Raw genomic sequence first — 22,092 nt, forward strand, 5'->3', positions numbered from 1 at the left:
ACCAGCACTTGAACTAAGTAAATGGAGAAAATGACAGAACTTCAGCAAATGAACCCTACTTCAAAAAAACTACAAGTCATAATGAATAAGTGCAGTCTCATGTGCAAGTCAGCCATGCTCAAACTGAAAGAGATGGCACTAGCAATGAGAGTCAACTCCCTTACCTTCAGGACCACGGATTAGCACAGCAAGGTGATCAACAGCCTCGCCACGGCAGTTAAGATAACAGGCTGGATACTGCTCCTTTCCTTCTTTGCCTACCAGCACATATGTTAAGGTAACATATGCATAATTAACCCATCAAAGCACACTCTTGTTAATGAAGGCTTACACGTGTCATTTTGTGCTAAATCCAGCTACGTCCCCATACGGCTCCCTTCAGTCGGCTGACATCTCTTCCTTCAGCAATTTCGTGTCACTTGGCACACACTGCTCAGCTGTTGGGCTTCCCTCATTTGCTCTATCTTATTGCAGGAGAAAGGGGAACCCAAAGAACGACCAAGGCAGGTCATGAGGGGCATCCCCATCCTGAATGCCCTCCCATCCTAGAAGAGAAAGCTATGGAGTCGGTGAGGATGCATTCTGTTCTTGCTGTGGGAGTTGGTGAGTTCGATGGCAAATTACTATTGCCACTAATACATACATTGTCACCCTAATATTCTTAAATTATGCTCTCATTTCCTGCAGATCCGTTACCATGATGCAGACAATAGGTGATGATGAGGAGGAGCATTAGGGTCAATGTCTTTTGTTCACGCTTTATAATGTGATTCTGAAGCACTAGGCCACACAGAAATTCCTGGAGCGTGATCCTACACGACGTTTATTTGCACCATCTCGGTCTGTGTCACCTGATGAGAAATCACTGCTTCCATAGGCCCTAGTTATTTTGATCTGGGGCTGTTACATCGTACAGTTACTGTGCAGCAGAGGGCACAAGGGAGCTGGAGGAGTGATGGCGGAAACCCCATGAAGGCTGAGGTGAAAGCTCTCTATGGCTTCAGAGATGAGGGATTCAGAGCTCTTGGATGTTTACCGGAAAATAGGATTTTCAAGAAATGGCTGTAGCAGGGACTTGGGTGTGTGGTAACTGCTAGATGTGCTAAAGTCTACAACTCACTTTCACGGCAATATCTCAAAAGTTTGTCTTTGTTTTCTGAACAAATGGCAATTCACCAGAGTTAGACCCTCAGCTAAGAAACAACCAATGACCTATTTCTACCTCTATTTTCACTTTAGCAGAGGCCCCTCCTGAGTGGCAACAGTGGAGGGAATACAGAGTGCCCTGCATAATGGCTTCCAGATCACAAACAGCTGTTACACAACATACAATAGATATCTGGAGGCGGGAACAGGTCTCTTAAATCATGAAATCCTGCGTTGCTCCAGGCCTGGGCCCCTGGCAACATTTCTGTCTTTTGAACTTTCTCCCCCCACTCTCCCCAGCTCCTGACCTGAGCACCATAGCCCAGGGCCTCAGTTATTGAGCCCTGATGTATCCCCACTCTGTCCCATGTCTTGCCTGTAGGTCAATGCATCCCTCCAATCATTGAGGCCACATTTCCTGAACTCAGTACAATGCTAACAGCTAGCATCTGCCTGATTTTGCTATCTCTTGGAGCAGCAGCAAGCACCATCAGCTTTCTCCCTCAGAGCACAATGGTGATTTTCTGAAGACCTACCAGCAGTATTCAAAGATGCAGCCAGAAGTACCTTTCTTCCAGCAGAAAGGAGGTCATTTTGTCCTATTACTGTTTTCTGGAGTATGAGGAAAAACTATCTCCTGCGATTCAAGCATCTAGAGTTTCCAAAACAGGTGACAGAAAATGCATGTAGGTCTCTCGGGAAGCATAGTGTTTAAACAGGTTGATTAATCACAATTACTGTACCAAAATAGAATGGGCAATTTGCTAAATATACATGTTTGAATCTTATAGGAAAGGATCACTTTATTTGGTGTGGATCCATTCACTCAAGTGATGATTATGGCCATATTTACTAAGGGTAAAAAAAACTGATATATTATTAAGTTATTTAATGGAAAATTAATTGAGTGAATCCTGTACCGTAAGTAAGTTGAAGAGAAGGATGAAAAACTGTGGTGTCAAAAATACATTGAAGAGAAGCTTTCAGTGATGTGACGTACTCTGATGTAAGAATCACTGGAAATTCATCTGAGAGCAGGTTATTATGATGGTCTCTGCATGTTCTGCCCCCAACAGAGTCAAGATCTCCTCACCAATAGTAACAAATGCCAGCTTTTAATTTTTAAACTGTGTGGGATGTAGAAGTCATTGACTAGGTCAACATTTATTCCCATCTCTAACTGTCCTTGAGAAAGGGGTTGTAAGCTTCGTTACTCAACTACTACAGTCCTAGGTGTTTAGAAGCAACCACAGTGCTGTTAGGAATGGAGTTCCAGTATTTCAACCTGAAGAAATTGAAAATAGTTCCAAGTCAGGATCATTCTTTGTTTGCAGGGGAACTGCAGCTGATGATATTCCCATGCAACTGCTGCTCCTTTCCTTTTAGGTGGATGAAACTGAGGATTTGTGAGATGCTGTCAAATGGCACAACTGGTATAACTGATCAGAGGACAATATCTGGAAGTATTGCGAAGCCTCTCCTGAACCTTTGAGCAATTGCTAGTATTTCTTTAAGACCTAATGGACTTCCGGATGATATGCATCGTTGTAATGCACTATAGTAATTTTTCACTGGAGAATAACCTGAAATCATCAGTTGATGTAATTTCCATTCCTAAGGTGATCAGGCAGTGCTTAATCGCCAAGGGTGGAGATATCTTGAAGCCTTTCAACTTATTAGAATTTGACAAATAAGGTACATTGCATATAACTTAACCCGAACTTTGGAGAAATCAGCATCCCTGTAAAAATAGATCACCCAACATTTTTGCTGTCTTGCAGGGAGGTCAGAGGTGGTGAATTTGACAGCTGTTCTGCATCAATGGCCTAAAGTATGCATGGCTGAACTGTAAAGTTCACTGCTAGCTGTAGGACATGAAATAGAATGAAGTGGTTACATTCATAACCACTGGGAGTAGGTAGATCAATGGCTGCAACTCACCATTCAGCACAAAACCCTCTTGCCATTTTGGTGAAATGCACTAAATGCTTCTTGAATAAAAATCTCAGTTGACATGTGCTGCCTGTATGTTCCATGGGAGATGTAATACTTGTGTGAGCTGCAGTCTCTTGAAATGCTGATGGGCTCTACTTTGTTTCATCCTCCTGCTCCTTGCTAATGGAATTACCCAGATTTTCATCCCTGCTGCTATGAAACCATTACCTTGACATGGGATTGGCAGGACCACTTACACTCATCCCAACTCCACAGATTTATTTATAAATTACCCAATATTTCTAATAGCACTTATGTGCTCCTTTTTAACCACTGATTCTTAGTGGCAATTGATGGAACATGTGTGACACACATTATTTTCATTGATAGTTCAGAATTGAATATAGGTCCTATGATGTTGATTTTCCCAGACTAATGAAGTGACTCTAGTTTACCGGTCTGTGTACTTCGGCTGCCCATTTCAAGGACCCCCTTCAAACGATACCAGCAGTGGCAACTGGATCAATTTTCATTATGCAGCTGACTTGTTTGTGCCAAATGGGGAAAGAGTCATCTTGGCCAATGCTGCATAACTCCTGTTATCAGCTTTATGCAAACTGTTGCCTTTTGAATTACAAAAACAACTGATTCACATTTCTTAGCAACCAGGTAGAACACTACTGACTGGAGAGCGGAGGATTGGACAACTGTGTTCTTCAACATGGTACAACCTGATGAAGCATAAGCAGGAAAGCAAACAAAGCTTTGCGCTATTCGATGAAAAGCCTTCAGTTGTTCTCTCATTTGCCAATATATCTTAAAGCTATGCGACAAGAGGAAATGAGAAACAATGAGCAAGGCAAAGCTAAAGCTAAAGATAATTTTTTAAAACTCCAGCATGAAAGCCAAGCCCCTAAAAAAACTGACAGAATGAATATGCAACCATCAAATACAAATGCATTTCCACGTACCATTTCTGTTCTGAGATACAATGATTTTCATTTCAATAATTTATGATTCTTATATTGTCATACAATTATCATGCATCTAGCACAACTCAACTATATTTAATTCAATTATGTATGTTATAAACATGGAGACAGTGGATTCATCAAATAAATTTAACCTGTGATGCAAAAATACACAGTACCTGTATTATTCTTTGGACTCAAGCTTTCAAGCATGACATACTCTTGATTAATTTTCAAAAGGCAGTCCTATGAATTTCCACCTGTCACTCAAAGAATATCTCTATGTCTTCAAGATACAATTGCAAGTATGAACCTCTTTGCAAATTTTATCATCAATTCAGATACATCTCAAAATGAAGAACGTGAATCATGTTTTGAAATCATTTGGGAAAGCAAACAGGAAATCAAACCTGGAGGATGCTTTTTTTCATGTAAATTGATGGAAAAAATTGAAGTTGTAAATGGGATTAAGCAAGTACATAACTAATGAAGTTTACTGTAAGAAAAACAGAAAATGCAGATAATACACAATAATTTCTGTGAAGAGAGAAAAGTTAATGTTTCATTTGCATTTTTTACAAATCATCAAGACCTGGAGAATTTTAGTTTTGTATTAATGAAACATGCTTCTTGTGTTGAACAGATGGTGGGTACTGCTGCTCTGCTCTTCTCCATTCTGGCTATTTTGGACTCTAAGAATGATTGCGTCCCCAAAGGCTTGGAGCCAGTGGTGATTGGCCTCATCATTATGGTCATTGGTCTTTCGATGGGCTTCAACTGTGGTGGCCCCATCAATCCAGCTCGTGATCTTGGACCAAGACTCTTCACAGCTGTGGCTGGATGGGGATTTGAGGTTTTCACGTAAGTGATAATGAATAATTCGAATACAACAGTAAACATTGTGCCTAAAAGCAAATCTAAAGGCACTCCTCAGATCCTGAAAAAACAGGTGCAGTTAGTAGAAACAATTTACATTCATTATTTGGGCAAGGCCAGTTTTGTAGGCAGATCAAGATTTCAGCTAAAATTCCTTAACTTTGATTCCGCTGATAAATGGACTAATGAAGAAAGGTTGCACTGGTTCGGTGACTATATGGTAAACTTAGAGATTGACAGGTGATCTTCTTGAAATAAAAAAATCTGAGGTGATTCATTAGGACAGACACTTAAAAAGATGGTTCCTCTCATGGGGGAGTCTAGAATTAGATCACAGTTTAAAAGTAAGGGACCTCCCATTTAAGATGGCGATGAGGAACAATTTCTTCTTTAAGAGCGTTATTCATCTTTGGAATTCTCTATTGCAGAGAACTGCAGAGGTGAGCTCATTGAATGTGTTCAAGGTTGAGTTAGATAGATTCTTAACTACAGGGAGTCAAGGTTTCTGGGGAACAGACCAGAAAGTGAAGGTGAAGCCACAATCAGATCAGCCACAAACTAACTGAATGGCAGAGCAAGCTCAAGAGACCAATTTGTCTGCTTCTATTTCTTGCATTCTTAACGAAGCAAATTTGAACCTCTAAGATACAAGTAGTTCTGCCTTCTCTCTATAAACTTCAGAATCCAACTGTGTAAACTCCACAATCCACATGTTCCTTTCTCCTCTTCTACAATACAGCATATCAATCCTGCAGCTAACCATGTTTTACAGTTACAAACAAAACAGAACACTTCCTGATTTAATTAGTAGCCTGGCCATGTGATGTCTTTCTAAGCTTTCAGTATTTCCATGAGCTACTATCCTTGGGATCATTGTGTTTTGATTTTACTTTCCATTAGCAGTTCACTGCACAGGAGCATATCTGATACATCAATGGCTCAGATCAGTTAAATTCGCTGGCACAGAAGAGTTGAGTAAATTTTCAACTCCTAGCCGACAACAATCTCATGGAAATATATTTCCTCTAGATTTCATCTTAGTAATATGGTAAATTTGATTAGGAGCTAGGGAACTCCAGCTTTAGAATTGCATGTTTCTCCCTTAAAATTACTCAACTGAGCAAAATGCAAATGGCACAATCGTCTCTTGATGTACTTCAAAATCCAACAAACAGTACAGGTGCCCCACACTTAGTTTACTTTTCCAACATTCACCCCTACTGCCACTCACCCTCTAATTTAGAATTTCTGTATTGACTGGAGGCAGAAGGTGATATCTTCTTAATGACCATGGAATTAGAATCATAGAGTTATACAAAGACCTTCAGTCCAACTCGTCAATGCCAACTAGACATCCTAATCTGACCTATTCCCATTTGCCAACATTTGGCCCACATCGCTCTAAAACCTTCCGATTCATATACCCAGATGCCTTTTAAATGTTGTAATTGTACCTGTCTCTTCCTCTGGCAGCTTGTTCCATAGATGCACTATCCTCTGTATGTAAAAGCCAAAAGGTCCTTTTTAAATCAATCCCCTCTCACCTTAAAACAGCACCCTCTTGATTTGGACTCCCCCACCATAGGAAAGAGATCTTAGCTGTTCACCATGTCTACGATACTCATGCTTTTATAAACCTCTACAAGGTCACCCCTCAACCTCTGATTTTCCACTAGAAAAGCCTCAGCTTATTCAGCCTCTCCCTACAGTTCAAACCTGTCAGTCCCGGCAACATCCGTGTAAATCTTTTCTGCACCCTCTTAGGTTTAACTCTCAGAAGGGAGATCGAATTGAGCACAGTGTTTCAAAAGTGGCCTCACCAATGTCCTGCACAGCCACATACGTCCCAACTCCTATACGCAATGTTCTGACCAATGAAGACAAGTGTACCAAACATCATCTTCATCACCCTGTCTGTCTGCAACTCTTACTTTCAAGAGGCTATGCATCTGCAATCCTAGATCTCTTTGTTCGGCAACACTCCTCAGGGCCACCGTTAACTCTATAAATCCTGCCCTGGGTTGCCTTATCAAAATGCAACCCTCACATTTATCTAAATTAAACTCCATCTGCTACTCATCAGCCAATTGACCCATATGACCAAGGTTCTATTGTAATTTAAGATAATCTTCTTCACTGTCCACTACACCACTAATTTCAGTATAATCTGCAAATTTATTAATGAAAACGAACTCCCAGTTTTTCCTAATGTTGACCACAGTAAAGATGAGGACAAATGATTAATTATACATTTAGCACTAAGGAAGTTTCTGATTGAAGGGTGCCATATGGTGCCATCTGTTATGTTGGCATAAGATGGGTGACAGCCTTATCCTCCAGAATCTAATACAAGTGATGATATTATGACTTGTTTTGTAGCCACAACTGACATAAGCTCAGCTCCTCAGGCTTGTTTAACCTGGCAGTACACCCTCTGATTATATTTATTCCTCGGTACCTGATGTGCTGATGAATAAACAGAATGCATGCATGCCAGGTACTACTTGGTGCATGATAGAATGAGACACTATGTACTAAGATTGTGCAAGCCCTGAGCTCCAAAGAAAGAGTGGTCAAATTGCATTCACAATGCACAAACTAATAGTGCAAATGATGTGTGTTCTTTAATACATTTCAATCCCCCTGTGCAAATAGTTTAAAAAGGATATTGGAATCAATTCATAGTGACCTGTGGGCTGTGAATGCACAACAATTCAAAGTTTTTGAAGTTGTGCTTTCTAATGAAGCACATGAGTATGGTCCTGGGTGAATACTGTGCAATCAGTTTGCTGTGTTTTGATGAATTAAACTAAGGGCTTCTCTGGACTCTCAGCTCAATATGAAAAATCCCATGACAGCATTTGAAAAAGGGCAAGGGATTTCTTCCATTTGCCTTTAGCCAACATTTAAAACACATAACCTTGTCATTGTCATATTGTTGCTTATGGGAACTCCTATGGATCAATCGGGTGTCACATTTCCTGGGCCATGTGGAGCCTGCACTGATCATTTTTTGCAATAGGAAAACTCTATGAGTGACCTCCAACAATGAAAAACTGCTGAAATCCGCCAGATATCTAAGCAGTTGAGTGGTGGAGGTAGTGACTTAGGTGTAGTGATGGAGAAGGTAGAGGCATTGTGGCAATATTACAAGACTGGTAATTCAGGTACATATTCAGGGACAATGATTCATATCCAACCATGGCAGATGGCGATATTTACATTTGATTATTTAAACAATAATATCTAATGGCAACCATGATTGTCATAAAAAATGCATCTGGTTTCGGGGAAGAAGTGTATCATTCTTACTTGGTCTGGCCACTTGTGATCCCAGATCCACAGCCCAGGAAGGCACTTAGTGATAAGTGACAAATAGTGGTTCAGCCAGCAACGGCCACATTAAAAAAAAACAACATAAAGCTAAAGTATGCAAAAGTAATGCTCTGTTTTTTATCTTTTCCACTAAATGAGGAAATTCCAGCTAGTGGGCCCTGTTGTAAAATTTAAAGAAAGAGATTTCAGAAAAAACTTTAAAGAGGTCCTGCACATTAGAGAACAGGTTCACCTGAATCTGAGTTGCAGGCTTGTGTGAATCCAGCAGTCAGGCTGTTTGGTAAAAGCTAGTTCAGGATCAGTAAACAAGACTGTTCCATACTAGAAGGAGACACTCGATCAGACTGAAGAAAGAGACAAGTGAGACAGCAGAAACACTGAACATTTTCTATTATTTGGAATGGTCTGTTTGTTGTTTTATATTTTCACATACTCCCTGAAGATGTCAGTACAGATAGACAGGTAGTGAAGAAGGCATGTGGAATATTCAGCTTCATTAGTAAAGGCATAGAATATAGGAGCAAGCAAGTCTTTTTGCAACTTTATACAACATTGTTTAGGCCACAGATGGAATACTGGTCAGGTTGGCACAGTATCAAAAGAATGTGACTGCACCGGAGAGGGTGCCCAGGAGATTCACCAGGATTTGCCTGTGATGAAAAGTCTCAGTTATGAGGAGAGTTTGGATAGGCTGGGTTTGTTTTCACTGAAGCAGGGAAGGCTGGGGGGAGATTTGGTTGAGGTACTAGTATGCAAAATAATGAGCAGTATAGACAAAGTAGATTGTAGAATCTCTTCCCCACATCTAGGACCAGATGACATAAATTTTAGGTGAGAAACAACAGGTTTAGAGGAGATATGAAGAGGAATTCTTTTCATCCAGAGGGTGGTAAATATATGGAACGTGCTACTTGAGAGGGTGGGGGAGGCAGATACTCTTAAAAAGGATTTGGATGAGTACTTAAAATACCAGTCAGAGTAGGCTATGAACCAAGTACAGATAAATTTGGTGCTTGTTGGTCAGCATAGACATGGTGGGCCAAAAGGCCTGTTTCTGTGCTGTACGCCTATGTTCTAACTATAAATTATACATTGTTTGTACGTAGTGGGCATGGAACTTTGATTATTTGACTGTTAGTTATGAATGCCCTTTGATAAAAAAAACAGAAATTAGGAGTAGACCATTTGGCCCTTCAAACCCTTTCTAATATGGTCAACGGCTGATTATCCATCTCAGTCCCTACTCCTGTGTTCTGCCCATACCTTTTGAACTCTTTAGCCCTAAGAACTATAACTAACTCCTTCTCGAAACCATTCAAGGTTTTAGACTCAACTGCTTTCTATGGCAGAGAATTCCACAGGCTCCCAACCTTTGTGGGTGAAGAAATTTCTGCTCATCTCAGTCCTAAATAGTTACTCCATGTCCTTAAATGGATCTGCCTCAAGCTTCTGTAATTGAGTTTTGTGAAAACACTGCAGGAAGAATCCCATTGTGTTTGGTGTAACAAATGGATTCTTTAAGAAAGTGCATCCAATCCCGGTCCAGAGATTAGGAGATGTCACACTATTGATTCAAAGAAATGAGGCAGTGGTGTTAACACTTAACGTTTGCATAACATTTATAAGCTTCACTCAAACTCAACTTTTCTGAACATCACTGAATAATGGTGTAAATACAGCACACAGTGTCAAATTCTAAGCAACAGTGGTCTGGTTTGAGAGTCAGTCGACCACTGTATCTGACTTGATTCACTTGTTGTTTGCCCATGCAGAGCTGGTGATGGATGGTGGTGGGTCCCTGTCATCGCACCACTGATTGGAGGAGTTCTTGGGACTGCCATTTATGTTCTGATAATTGAGTTGCACCACAAGGAGACAGCCCCAAAGGAGAACCACTGTACCTCAGAACAACAGATGGAGGGGAAGGCAAAATATGAAATGATTTCAATACAGTGCAACAAATAATGCTGACAATTGAGTGAAGAGGCATCTTATATGGTCAGGATTCGGGTATGTGAAGAGAATATGAATTAATTTCTTAAAATGTTTCATTATTCTCCTGACAAATGAGTTCTGGGAACATGATTCTTATTTTATTGATAGGGGACAGAGTCATCAATTACACAAGTAATTATACAAGCAACCCAATATTATGTAGTGATATTTTGAGAGGCTATTTGGCACCCAAAAGCAACCAGTCAGAACTGAGACTAGTGCAATATTTACTGAGGAAAACCTGGCAATTGATGAGTCACAAAATCACAATTAATTTTGACAGAATCTTTGTTGGGAGCAGGTCGATGTAACTCACAATCATAAAAAAACTCACAGATGTGAATGAGTTATGCCAGCTGATTTTTGAATCTATATGTTAAAGCGCCTTGTCCTCCTGTGTAATCTGCTATTTCACACATAAGCATTTATTTATAGTTGCTGGATAGTACAGAACTTGAATATTGCTGAAAGGAGCGCCACATCGGTGAAATTTTTTGTCTCACACTTGTCAGGACAAACATAAGAACGCCAAATTCCAAACTATTACAAGTTTTGATCACTTCGAATTTGTTATTCTTGCACTTGTCCTGATAAGTGCAGACAAAAAAACTTCACCAACATGTCTCTCTTCAGTAATGTTTATTTATATATCTAACTTTCACACAGAATCATGTTGCAACAGTGATTTACACTAATCTGGAAGCTGCATTCACACTGCACAAAAGAATGGCATGCTAACTAAACCATGAATATTTGTGAAATAAAGCAAACTGTGTATTCAAAAGATGCATTCATCAACAGTATTATTGCTGCATTTTATGTTTATATAAATCTCACTTGAAAACAGATACATTTGTGTTTAGTATATTTACTTCCACAGGCCCACATTGAAGTGCTTCTTTATGTGTTGCTTCACAGAATAACAAATACATATGCTTGAATAAATTTTATATCAATTATTATTCAACTGCTTCTGTGGTTATGTTGCACTTCAATACCACACTGTGTTATTGCCAAGATTGACTTTAAAAATCAGTACTGTAGTATGGAAAATTCTAACTGTGTCACTGTCATATCTTTGGTCCAATTTTTACTTTCTCTTAAGACAGAATATTAGCTTTATGTACAAATGTCAACTTGCTTATAAATAATGGCACAATTTAAGATGGAATGTGAAGTGAAGATGCAGGCTACTGCACTTAGAAACAATTCTAATGAAACTCGGAATGTTTATTCACTTAATTGCAGTTTGTAGTACTCCAATTTGCCCATTGGGTCCTCCTGAGATGTGATAAGGTGCTAGGGAAATTCAACTTTGCATTTTTGTAATGTCGTAAGTTTACTAGCTAGGAAAAAAAAGAGAAATTCAGTATATTTTGCAACAATTTCTGTCCTAGTAATTTCTACATTTGAGAATTTATGGGCTGGATCTCAGTTGTACATTTCATTTGCTGAACAGCAAGGGGAGTTTTAAATCCAAGTGCTGATGGGTTTGGTATGAATGGAATGTGATCATTATAAAAATATCAAATTTCGACCTAACTTGGCTGGAACCCACTTATTTTGAGTCTGTCTGAAGTGGGGTAAGTGAGCAGGGATCCAGAATGATCATTGCTTATTTAAATGTTTTGATGTGGTTGCATGCCTCAGATTTCATTCTTCCTCCAGTTCTAACCTGCAGCTGTAGGAAGGCAGTAACAGTGCTGTGAAAGAGATTTGTACTTTTCCTGCTGTGTATGTGGACCACAGGGTGCAGGAGTATTTCCTCCTAGGTCTTGAGCTAACCTTCTGCGCTTGTCATGCCTAGACCCACCAGCATTGCTGATGATACAACACTCTTTCAGCACTGTGTTGAAGTATCAACCTCGATTTAGTGCACAAGCCCACGGTGATTCAGACATGTTACCAAAGAGGAAAATATTTCAATCAATAAAAGCAAAATACTTCAGATGCAGGAAATCTGAAACAAATACAGAAAACATTGGGGAAAGTCAGCAGTTGTGGCAACATCTGTGGAGAGAGGAATAAAATTAGTGCTACAAGTCCATGTGACTCTTCCTTTGAAGAACAATCAAATCAGATTCGAAACGTTAACTCTGTTTCTCTCTCCACATATGCCATCAGATCTGCTGAGCTTCTCCAGTACTTTCTAATTTTCTGTCAGGCTATATTCCAGCTGGCCCTGTACATCGGCACTAGAAAGATTTCCTTTACAGTGCTAACTCAAAATGAATCAATGATTAAAACTGTCAAAAATTGTTGGGCTTTCACTGTGTTTTGTTAAATTCACCTACACGGAGATTCCTGAAAATTTTGCATTGCTCAGTTCTGCCGCTGGTTTGTTTACTATCTTGTTGCCTGGAGCTGCACACTGGCATGGCTCCACCTATAAACATTTGTGCAGTCCACTGATCTGTGTTTATCTATCCAACACAATTGTATTGGTGTAACCTAGCAACCAGCTCAATCAGTTGAGTTAGTTAGTTATAGAAAAAAAATGCGCTTACTTTTCATCCGAATATACTGCTTGAGTTCCTTGCATTTTCAATGTAATTTGTTTGGGTTATATCACCTTTTAATTGAAATGGTACTGCAGTGGGATATGTGCACAAATATGACCTTTAGCTTAAAAATCAGACACTTGGACCTTATGTGGAAGAGGACAGTATGCAGCAACCAGTTGAACGTGCTGTAATATCAACAATGCAAATGGGAAAGCAATTATGAGAGTATTTCTGAGTTAACAGTAGATCTCAAACACAAAGAAGATCACGTTAAATCTCCAAGATGACGTTAAAACTCCAAGCAGGTGAGAGAAAATTATTTTGTGTGGTACCCTTTCAACACTAACAAGAGAAGCTAGCTTCCTTTTAAGTTTACAACAAACCAGACTATGAATGTAGACTTTAAAATTAAATTGGAAGCAATCTGGATATGTACCAACAACTTACATCATATGTTAAAATCGAAACATCAGCTTTTGTACTCCTGAGATGCTGCTTGGTCTGCTGTGTTCATCCAGCTCCACACTTTGTTATCAACAGGAACATTGTTGGGGTTCAGGTCAAGCAGAGGTTTTTAAGAATGGTCAACAAAAGGAGTTTTCAAGACAAAGGAAAAGAAGTGAGATGAAGACAAGAAACAAATTCCATCGCAGCGGAGACAGAGTTCAGCAAACTCTGCTAGATTTCACAAATGTGGAAGAATAAAGGGTGAATGATGGGTTGGAGAATAGAGTTGTACAGAAGGAAACCAAAAAAGGATTTGAAATTTTGGGGAACAAGCTTGAACATGATGCGCAGAAGGTTATTGCCAGCGGAGAGCAATCAGGGTGGGAGGGGCAAGAAGACTGGTGTGCATGAGTTTGAGTGAAATAGGATGTGGACTTCAGAAATCTGGATGACTTAGAATTTGTTTGAGTTGGAGTTGGGGAGGTTGGTGAGGAGACCATTTGAAAACACAAGGCTTTATGTAATGATGGCATAAATAGGGGTTTCAACAGTGATGGGGTTTTTAGTAGCGGCATAGGTAAAACCATGCTTGAGAGTGGGAAAATAGCATTCTTTGCAAAAGAGGAGTTAATTATAAATGTAGAATTGAAATTGAACTTCAAGGTCCAGCAGGACATAATAATGATATTAATGTGTTTATCCTGAGCAAGCAGAAAATCAGAAATATGGATTTGGAAACTAAGGTGCAAAGTTTCTAAGAACAGTTGTTAAGGGTTGGTTTCTGCCTTGATAATAACTGAACAAAGGGAAATTCTCCCCCATCCAGGATTTGCTGTCAAATGGGCAAACAGGAAATGCAATAGAATTGAATCCGTACAGTGTGGAAACAGGCCCTTTGGCCCAACAAGCCCACACCAAACCTCACAGCATCTCACCCAGACCCATCCCTCTATAACCCACCTAATCTACACCTCCCTGAACACTATGGGCAATTTAGCATGGCCAATCTACCTAACCGGCACATCTTTGGACTGTGGGAGGAAACTGGAGCACCCGGAGGAAGCCCATGCAGACATGGGGACAGCATGCAAACTCCACACAGACAGTCACCCGAGGCTGGAATTGAACCCAGGTCCCTGGTGCTGTGAGGCAGCAGTGCTCACCACTGAGCCACTGTTCCACCCCATTGCTCTGCTTTTCCAAAAGCCAGCTGAACGATAGTACTGGTGCCAATCTTTACATAATTGTACCTTTTTAGTATTAACTTTGGAGTTAAATATTACAAGCAGCTTCTGCCTAACTTAGCCACAGGGCAATTTGGTAAATGTCTCCCCTGAAAGATACTCAACTAAAACTCACTTAATATCCCACACTTGTAAATAAATGTGACAAATATATAATAAATAATGTTGGATTCAAAAGGTGAAGAAAGAGGCAATGGAACTAATACCATTCTAGTAATACAGCAAACTTTACCTTACAAACTGGCAGGTTTTCCAACTGAGCCAAGCTGATACATAAATGCTGCAATGTTGTGATCACAGCTGATGGAAATACTTGATAAGTCAGATCCTAGAGTGAAACTTTACTTGATAGATTGTGAGTCTCCTGTTCACTTAGTTACTATGGTGGTTAGTCATCAAACATATTCAGAAGTATGCCAATGTTCTTTGAGAAAAGAACACAAGTTTATTACACCAAAGGCATAAACAAACAAAGCTACATTTATGACGGATTAAAAAGATTGTAACATGAATGAGGGATAAAGTTTGAACTACACCTCCAACAACATCCTTTACAGATACTCAATCGTAGTGAGGTGTCACTCTCATCTTAATTCTTTAATTTCTTACTTGAAGACTTTTTTCGTCTGATAGATTGAACCTCATTTTCATTCTGATAGATTGAACATTTCTATATAAACTCCCGCAACTTGGAGACTTCACAAACTAACCTGCCCTTCTCCTGGGGTGAAATTGTCCTTCTGAACTGAAACATGACTGTTAATGAACCTTCAGCTGTTTTCTCAGTATATCACAAATGTTCAACATTGTAAGCACTTCATCAATTAATGTCACATTATTCTGCTACACACTTTAGTCATCTGCCTTCTCAGAAATTTAATGTTTAGTTTGCAGTTCCAAATTACTTTCTGAATTCTTAACATCTCTTTAAAAAGGTTTTTAATGACTGAAATGAGCACCTACTTTACCTAAATTTAATAAACCAAATTCCAAGTGATATAATATATACACCCTTAACACAACAGCAAAATCATTCCATTTCTGTGGAAATCATCAACTATTCTCAATGACATAACAGCAAATTTCATAGTATGATGCCTGTGATACACTAAAAACTAGAGAACTCCAGATAAGCTGAACCTATGTAATTTAAAATACAACTGTGTTGATCAACTGGAGCCGAGCTCAGCGGAGCTCAAAAACAAGCAGCATTGAGGAAACCAATCATTTATCATCGAGGTTATCAGTGACTAGGTCTAACCCTGGTGAAAATTTCAACGTGTTCTCAGTTGGAGAGAAGTTGAAGTTGATACAGTGAGTGAAAACTGTAACACAAAGCAACAAGCAGTCACAGTGAAGAAGTGGATGAAACCAGACTATTTTATTATCTTTTGCCAGACAGCTCTTTAATGTTTAAAGAATAAACTTGCAATATTGGAAAGCAGAGAAAGGAATGTATCAGTGCACTGCTCCTTTTTTTGTAGCTTCCCCGGGGCATTTTTGTACCGGGTCAGGTTCCTTCAACTCTGCGTCACGATACAGGTGGCATGTAACACTCAATAGCTGGTCTCTTGTGCCTGGTGCATCTTGGAAGAAATTCATTCTCTTATTCATGTGGCAAAGGCTTCAAGGCAGTGACATCCACGTATCCATCTCAGATTCTGAGGTCTCTTCTATATGTGATGGCAGGGAGAACCCAATAGTTCTGACAGACTTTCTGACTGTTCCAAAGAGCAGGCGATGTTTTGTTCCCACCTTGTTTGCAAGTTTGCAGCTTTCAAATACTCCATGTGCTTGTTCAGGACCGTTGTGTAAGTCCTATGCACCTACACACTGGACATGCCTTTTACTCATGCAGGGCCATTCCTATGGTGCCTACACCAAACTTTGTTCACCTGAAGTAAACTGTTTCTCTTGCTTAGCACAGACTTTTGTCTAGAATTTGCATTCATGATGCCATTTCACCCTCCCACCCCGCAAGTCTGGGTATATCAGATTTAATCTGGCCCTACAATCAAATAGGAACTGGGGCACTTCAGTATCTAAAGAAGCTGTAGGCTGTTTCTGGACTGCTCTTTCTGTCAGACCATTGGATGATGGATGGTACGGAGCTGCTCTTATAAGTCAGATGTCATTCAACTTTAGGAAATACTCAAATGCCCTGCTGGCAAATGGGAGGTGATGACCTATGGTATTATCGCTGGACTATTAATCCAGAGACCCGGATAATGTTCTGGGCACCCAGGTTCAAATCCTGCCATGGCAGACGGTGGAATCGGAATTCAATAAAAATCTGGGATTAAGAATCTAACGATGATTGTGAGACCATTGTCAGTTGTCAGATCTGGTTCACTAATGTCCTTTAGGGAAAGAAACTGCCATCCTTACCTGGTCTGGTCAACATACAATTCCCAACCCACAGAAATGCGGTTAACTCTTAACTGACTTCTGGGCAATGGCAGACAGGCAATAAATGCTGCCTCGCCAGCAATGCCCTCATCCCATGAATGAATAAAGGAAAAAAAAGCTCATTGTCTGTGAGCAACACTTCAGGAGTCCATGTATTGCAAAAGATGAGCGCAATTTTTCTATCATCGTCTCAATGTTTGATGAATGAAATCTACGCATGTTCAGCCACTTTGATCAGGCATTCACAATTAATAAGAACTTTCAGCCTATGAAAGGATCTGCACAGTTGATGTATAATTGGGTGAAGGGTTTACCCAGCCATTCCACGAATGTGGGAGACTGTTGGCAGTAATTTGTGTCTTTGCTGGCAATCTGGGCACTGGCCCACCAATGCAGCTATATGTGTATCTAATTCTGGTTACTAGACACAACTTCTCACCAACATCTATATTTTGGAAACCCTGGATGGCCCTGGTGGAGTTACAGTCAATTTCGTGAAAGATAGCTGTTTCAGTGATCACAGAACCTATGCTAGTATCGACTTCCATTAGAATTGGGTGACCATTTAACCAGATTTTATTTTGATTGGTTCTGACTTGGACATTGCTAAGCAGTTTAACTGTTCCAGACTAAATGCAGGTGCAATTATACTGGGACCTGTCAACTGCTTTTTGTCATTTATATGAATGATTTGGATGTGAATATAGGACAAATGATTAATAAACATGTAGATTCCACCAAAATTGGTGGTGTAATGAACAGTGAAGATTGTTGTGAGAGTACAACAGGACTTTGATCAATCAGATAGGCTGGGGCATGGCAGATGAAGTTTAATTTTGATAAATTCGTGCTGTCGCATATCAGTAAGGCAAATCAGGGCAGGACTTAGGACACTTAATGGTAGGATTCTGGGGAGTGATGCCAGACAAAGAGACCTTGGGGGTGCGGGTTCATAGTTCCTTGAAGCGGAGTCACAGGTAGATGGGGTAGTGAAGGCAGCATTTGGTATGTTTACATTTAGCGCATTGAGTATAGGAGTTGGGAGGTCATGTTTTGGCTGTACAAGGCATTGGTTAGGCCACTTTTGGAATAGTGCATTTAATTCTGGGTTCCACGCTATAGGAAAGATGTTGTTAAACTTGAAAAGGGTCAAGAAAAGAGGTACAAGGATGTTGTAAGGCTTGGAGGGTTTAAGTTATAGGGAAAGGCTGAGCAGGCTGGAGTTATTTTCCCTGGAGCACCAGAGACTGAGGGGTGACTTTATAGAGGTTTATACAATCATGAGGAGCATGAATGGGGTGAATAGCCATGATCTTTTTCCCATGGGAGGGGTCAAACTCTAGATGGGAAAGGTTAAAGGTGTGAGGGGAAAAGAATTAAAAGGGACCATACTGGCAGCTTCTTTACACAGTGGGTGATGTGTGTATGGAATGAACTGCCAGAGAAAGTGGTGGAGGTGGGTATAATTGCAACATTTAAAAAGCATCTGGATGAGTATATGAATAGGAAGAGTTTAGAGAGAGATGAGACAAACGCTGGCAAATTGGTCAGCATGAATGAGTTGGACTGAATGGTCTGTTTCCGTGCTGTACAACTCTTAGGACTCTATAACTGAAGAGTAACCATAGATCGCCTCCACAGATTCTAGAGAGAAGAAAAAATGCCAAATATTGAAGTCAGAAATAGAACCAAACTCCCACTCATTGATAATGGGAACTGCAGATGCTGGAGAATTCCAAGATAAAATGTGAAGCTGGATGAACACAGCAGGCCAAGCAGCATCTCAGGAGCACAAAAGCTTTTGTGCTCCTGAGATGCTGCTTGGCCTGCTGTGTTCATCCAGCCTCACATTTTATCCCACTCATTGACATGTTTTCATTGTTTGGCCAGGATATTCAAAAAGCCGTGGGGGACCATCACCCAGGCCCTTTTCCCGTTGGATGACGAGAGATCGACAAACCATGAGATTCATCAATTCGTGGAGAAATAATAGGAACTGCAGATGCTGGAGAATCCGAGATAACAAGGTATGGAGCTGGATGAACAGAGCAGGCCAAGCAGCATCTCAGGAGCAGGAAAGCTGACATTTCGGGCCTAGACCCTTCATCAGAAATGGGGGAAGGGAAGAGGGTTCTGAAATAAATAGGGAGAGAGGGGAAGGCAGATCGAAAATCGACAGAGGGGAAGATAAGTGGAGAGGAGACAGGAAAGTTAAAGAGGTGGGATGGAGGTGAGTATAGGTGGGGAGGTAGGGAGGAGATAGGTCAGTCTGGGGAGGACGGGCAGGTCAAGGGGGCGGGATGAGGTTAGTAGGTAGGAAACGGGGATGTGGCTTGCGGTGGGAGGAGGGTATGGCTGGGAGGAAGAACAGGTTAGGGAGGCGGGGACAAGCTGGGCTGGGTTTGGGATGGGGGGGGGGGTAGATTTTGAAGCTTATGAAATCCACATTAATACCATTGGGCTGCAGAATTCCCAAGCAGAACATGAGTTGCTGTTCGCGTAGCATCATTGTGGCAGTGCAGGAGGCCCAGGATGGACTTGTCATCTGAGGAATGGGAGGGGGAGTTGAAATGGTTCATGACTGGGAGGTGCAGCTGTTTATTGCAAACTGAGCGTAGGTGTTCTGCAAAGTGGTCCCCAAGCCTCCGCTTGGTTTCCCCACTGTAGAGGAGGCTACAATGGGTACAGCGGATGCAGTATACCACATTAGCAGATGTGCAAGTGAACCTCTGCTTGATGTGGAAAGTATTCTTGGGGCCTGGGATGGTGGTGAGGGAGGTGGTGTGGGGTCAGGTGTAGCACTCCCTGCGGTTGCAGGGAAAATTGCTGGGTGTGGTGGGGTTGGAGGGGGGTGTGGAGTAGACAAGGGAGACACAGAGAGAGTGGTCCTTCTGGAAAGCAGACAAGGGTGGGGAGGGAAAAAATGTCTTTGGTGGTGGGGTTGGATTGCAGATGGTGGAAGTGTTGGAAGATGATGCGTTGGATCCAGCCATTGGTGGGGTGGTACGTGAGGAAGAGGGGAATTCTCTTTTGATTGTTATTGCAGGGACGACTTGCAGGAAACGTGAGAGATAAAGTTGAGGGTGTTCTCGACCACTGTGGGTGGGGGGGGGGGGGGGGGGGGGGTTGCAGTCCTTGAAAAACAAGGACACCTGAGATGTACAGGAGTGGAATGCCTCATTCTGGGAGCAGATGTGGTGGAGGTGAAGGAATTGGGAATAGAGGATGGCATTTTGCAGGAAGGTGGGTGGGAGGAGGTGTAATTATAGGTAGCTGGGGGAGTTGGTGGGCTTGAAATAGACACCGGTTTCTAGGTGGTTGCCTGAGATGGAGACAGAGGTCCAGGAAGGTGAGTGAGCTGTTAGAGATAGTCCAGGTAAACTTAAGGTAGAAGGTGTTGGTAAAGTAGGCGAACTGTTCGTGCTCCTCATGGGAGCACGAGGCGCCGCCGATACAGCCATCAAATGTAACGGAGGAAGAGGTGGGGTTTAGGGCCAGTGTAGGTGCGGAAGAGGGATTGTTTCATGTAACCCACAAAGAGGCAGGAATAGCTTGGGCCCACGCAGGTGCCCATGGCCACCCCCTTTGTCTGTAGGAAGTGGGAGGAATTGAAAGAGAAATTGTAGAGGGTGAGGACGAGTTCGGCTAAGCAGATGAAGGTGTCAGTGGAGGGGGACTGGTCAGGCCTGCAAGACCAGAAGAAGCGGAAGGCCTTTAGACCATCTGCATGGGGAATGCAGGTGTACAGGGACCGGAGTCCACAGTAAAAATGTAAAAATGAGGTGTTGGGGACGGGCAATTGGAAGTTCTGGAGGTGGTGGAGGGCGTGGGTGGTGTCAAGAATTCGTGGAGCGGCTACACAAGCAGCAGAGGTGCCAGAGCCCCATCCTGTGGTCAGCAGCAACACAGCAGGCTGGCGGCATCGAAATCAGCGCCAAAGCAAAGGCACTGAGCCCAGAAAAAGAAACTGCTGCAACCGCTGAAGCGCCTGTGCCGCAAGGCTGCCGAGTCAGCTGGTGACCAACGTCGGGCTTTGCAGGGGAGATTTGGAGAGGCAGGCATCCTCAATTCATGCGTGTGGAAGGAATGGAATTAAAACAATACTCGCCCAGGAACGAATTACCCGTGCATTGCTGGAAACTGTCTCCCAGGATTTCAATACAAATATCCTGCAGGCGAAAAAGAAGCCAAAGGAGTATAAAATAATGATTTTGTACATCGTAAAGAAAATTTGGAACTAAAATATAACGTTTAGAAATAACCGTAAGCGTTTGTCATGTCTAATTTAGAATCTATCGGATACAACAGTGTTGCATTCCACGTGCACTGTTCCCTTCATTTTTCCCATCGGCTTCCAATGGCTTTTTCACGGGAGGCTGACTGGCAGGATGAATTTTCACCCAGGAGGCAGGTAGACGAGTAAAATTCTGCAACAGGCAGCGTGAAGCATCATCCTGTCCCGGCCTTTATTACAACGGCATGGTCAGGCTTGGAAGGACTAACTACCCACAAGAAGCAGATGGTGCATTCAGACCATGAATTTCCTTGTCTTTCACAAAATTGGGAACGGACTAATAGTACAGGAGGGAAGTCCCATCAGCAGATCATAATCACAACCATGGACCGCCTTGTAAACGGACTCCCCACCATCACAGTGGACCGGCAACTATGGCTATTTTCTCAGTGGAACCTTAAGGCGGCGGAGAGGACACCTCAAGAGGGAGACAGTCTCTATTATATGAAAAGCAGGCTTTTCATCTGCTTCTGAGCTGGAGGCGTCTTGTTAGCTCTCAGCCCTGTGGGTAACACGCCACTGTCCTTAGTGTGATTACAAGTGCGTCCCTTGGCTAATAACTGGACGGGGGGGGGGGGGGGGGGGGGCAGAAAAAGCACTGAACCGTAACTGTTCCCTATTGAGTGCAGATCTAGCAACGTCATTCTCTCCCAAAGCATTGCTTGTGATTACAGAGCATTTAAATTGAGCACCGTCCACAGCAAGTCAACATATTATGTGAACTGGCCACCCAATCAGGTTAAAGAATCCTGACTCAGCTACACAGTCAGAGTCAGGAATTGTCCTATAACAATTCATTCAATGGCAAATAAAGTCAATAAAGCAAAATGAAGAGGGAAGTGAAGAAGAGATTTAGAGGGCAGTAGATAATAGCTGTTTTTCCTCAAACTTGCACTTTATCTGTATGTTTGTCACAATTTCTGATTAGTTCATAG

At 41.6% G+C, this 22,092-nt stretch overlaps 1 protein-coding gene and 1 long non-coding RNA gene across 2 annotated transcripts in view; one reads left to right on the forward strand and one right to left on the reverse strand.

The window, feature by feature from the left end:
* The window catches only part of LOC125467210 (aquaporin-9-like), a 68,545-nt gene extending 57,324 nt beyond the window's left edge, over positions 1–11,221 (forward strand). The window contains exons 5-6 of the mRNA XM_048562739.2: positions 4,696–4,913; positions 10,037–11,221. Coding sequence (XP_048418696.1) covers positions 4,696–4,913; positions 10,037–10,229 — 411 coding nt within the window. The 3' untranslated portion in view covers positions 10,230–11,221. The remainder of the gene's footprint in view (positions 1–4,695; positions 4,914–10,036) is intronic.
* Positions 1–22,092, reverse strand: part of LOC125467211 (uncharacterized) — a 75,808-nt gene that overhangs the window by 14,551 nt on the left and 39,165 nt on the right. The gene's annotated exons all lie outside the window — the stretch shown is intronic.

The sequence above is a fragment of the Stegostoma tigrinum genome, chromosome 33, assembly GCF_030684315.1.
Source record: "Stegostoma tigrinum isolate sSteTig4 chromosome 33, sSteTig4.hap1, whole genome shotgun sequence".
Classification (NCBI taxonomy): Eukaryota; Metazoa; Chordata; class Chondrichthyes; order Orectolobiformes; family Stegostomatidae; genus Stegostoma; species Stegostoma tigrinum.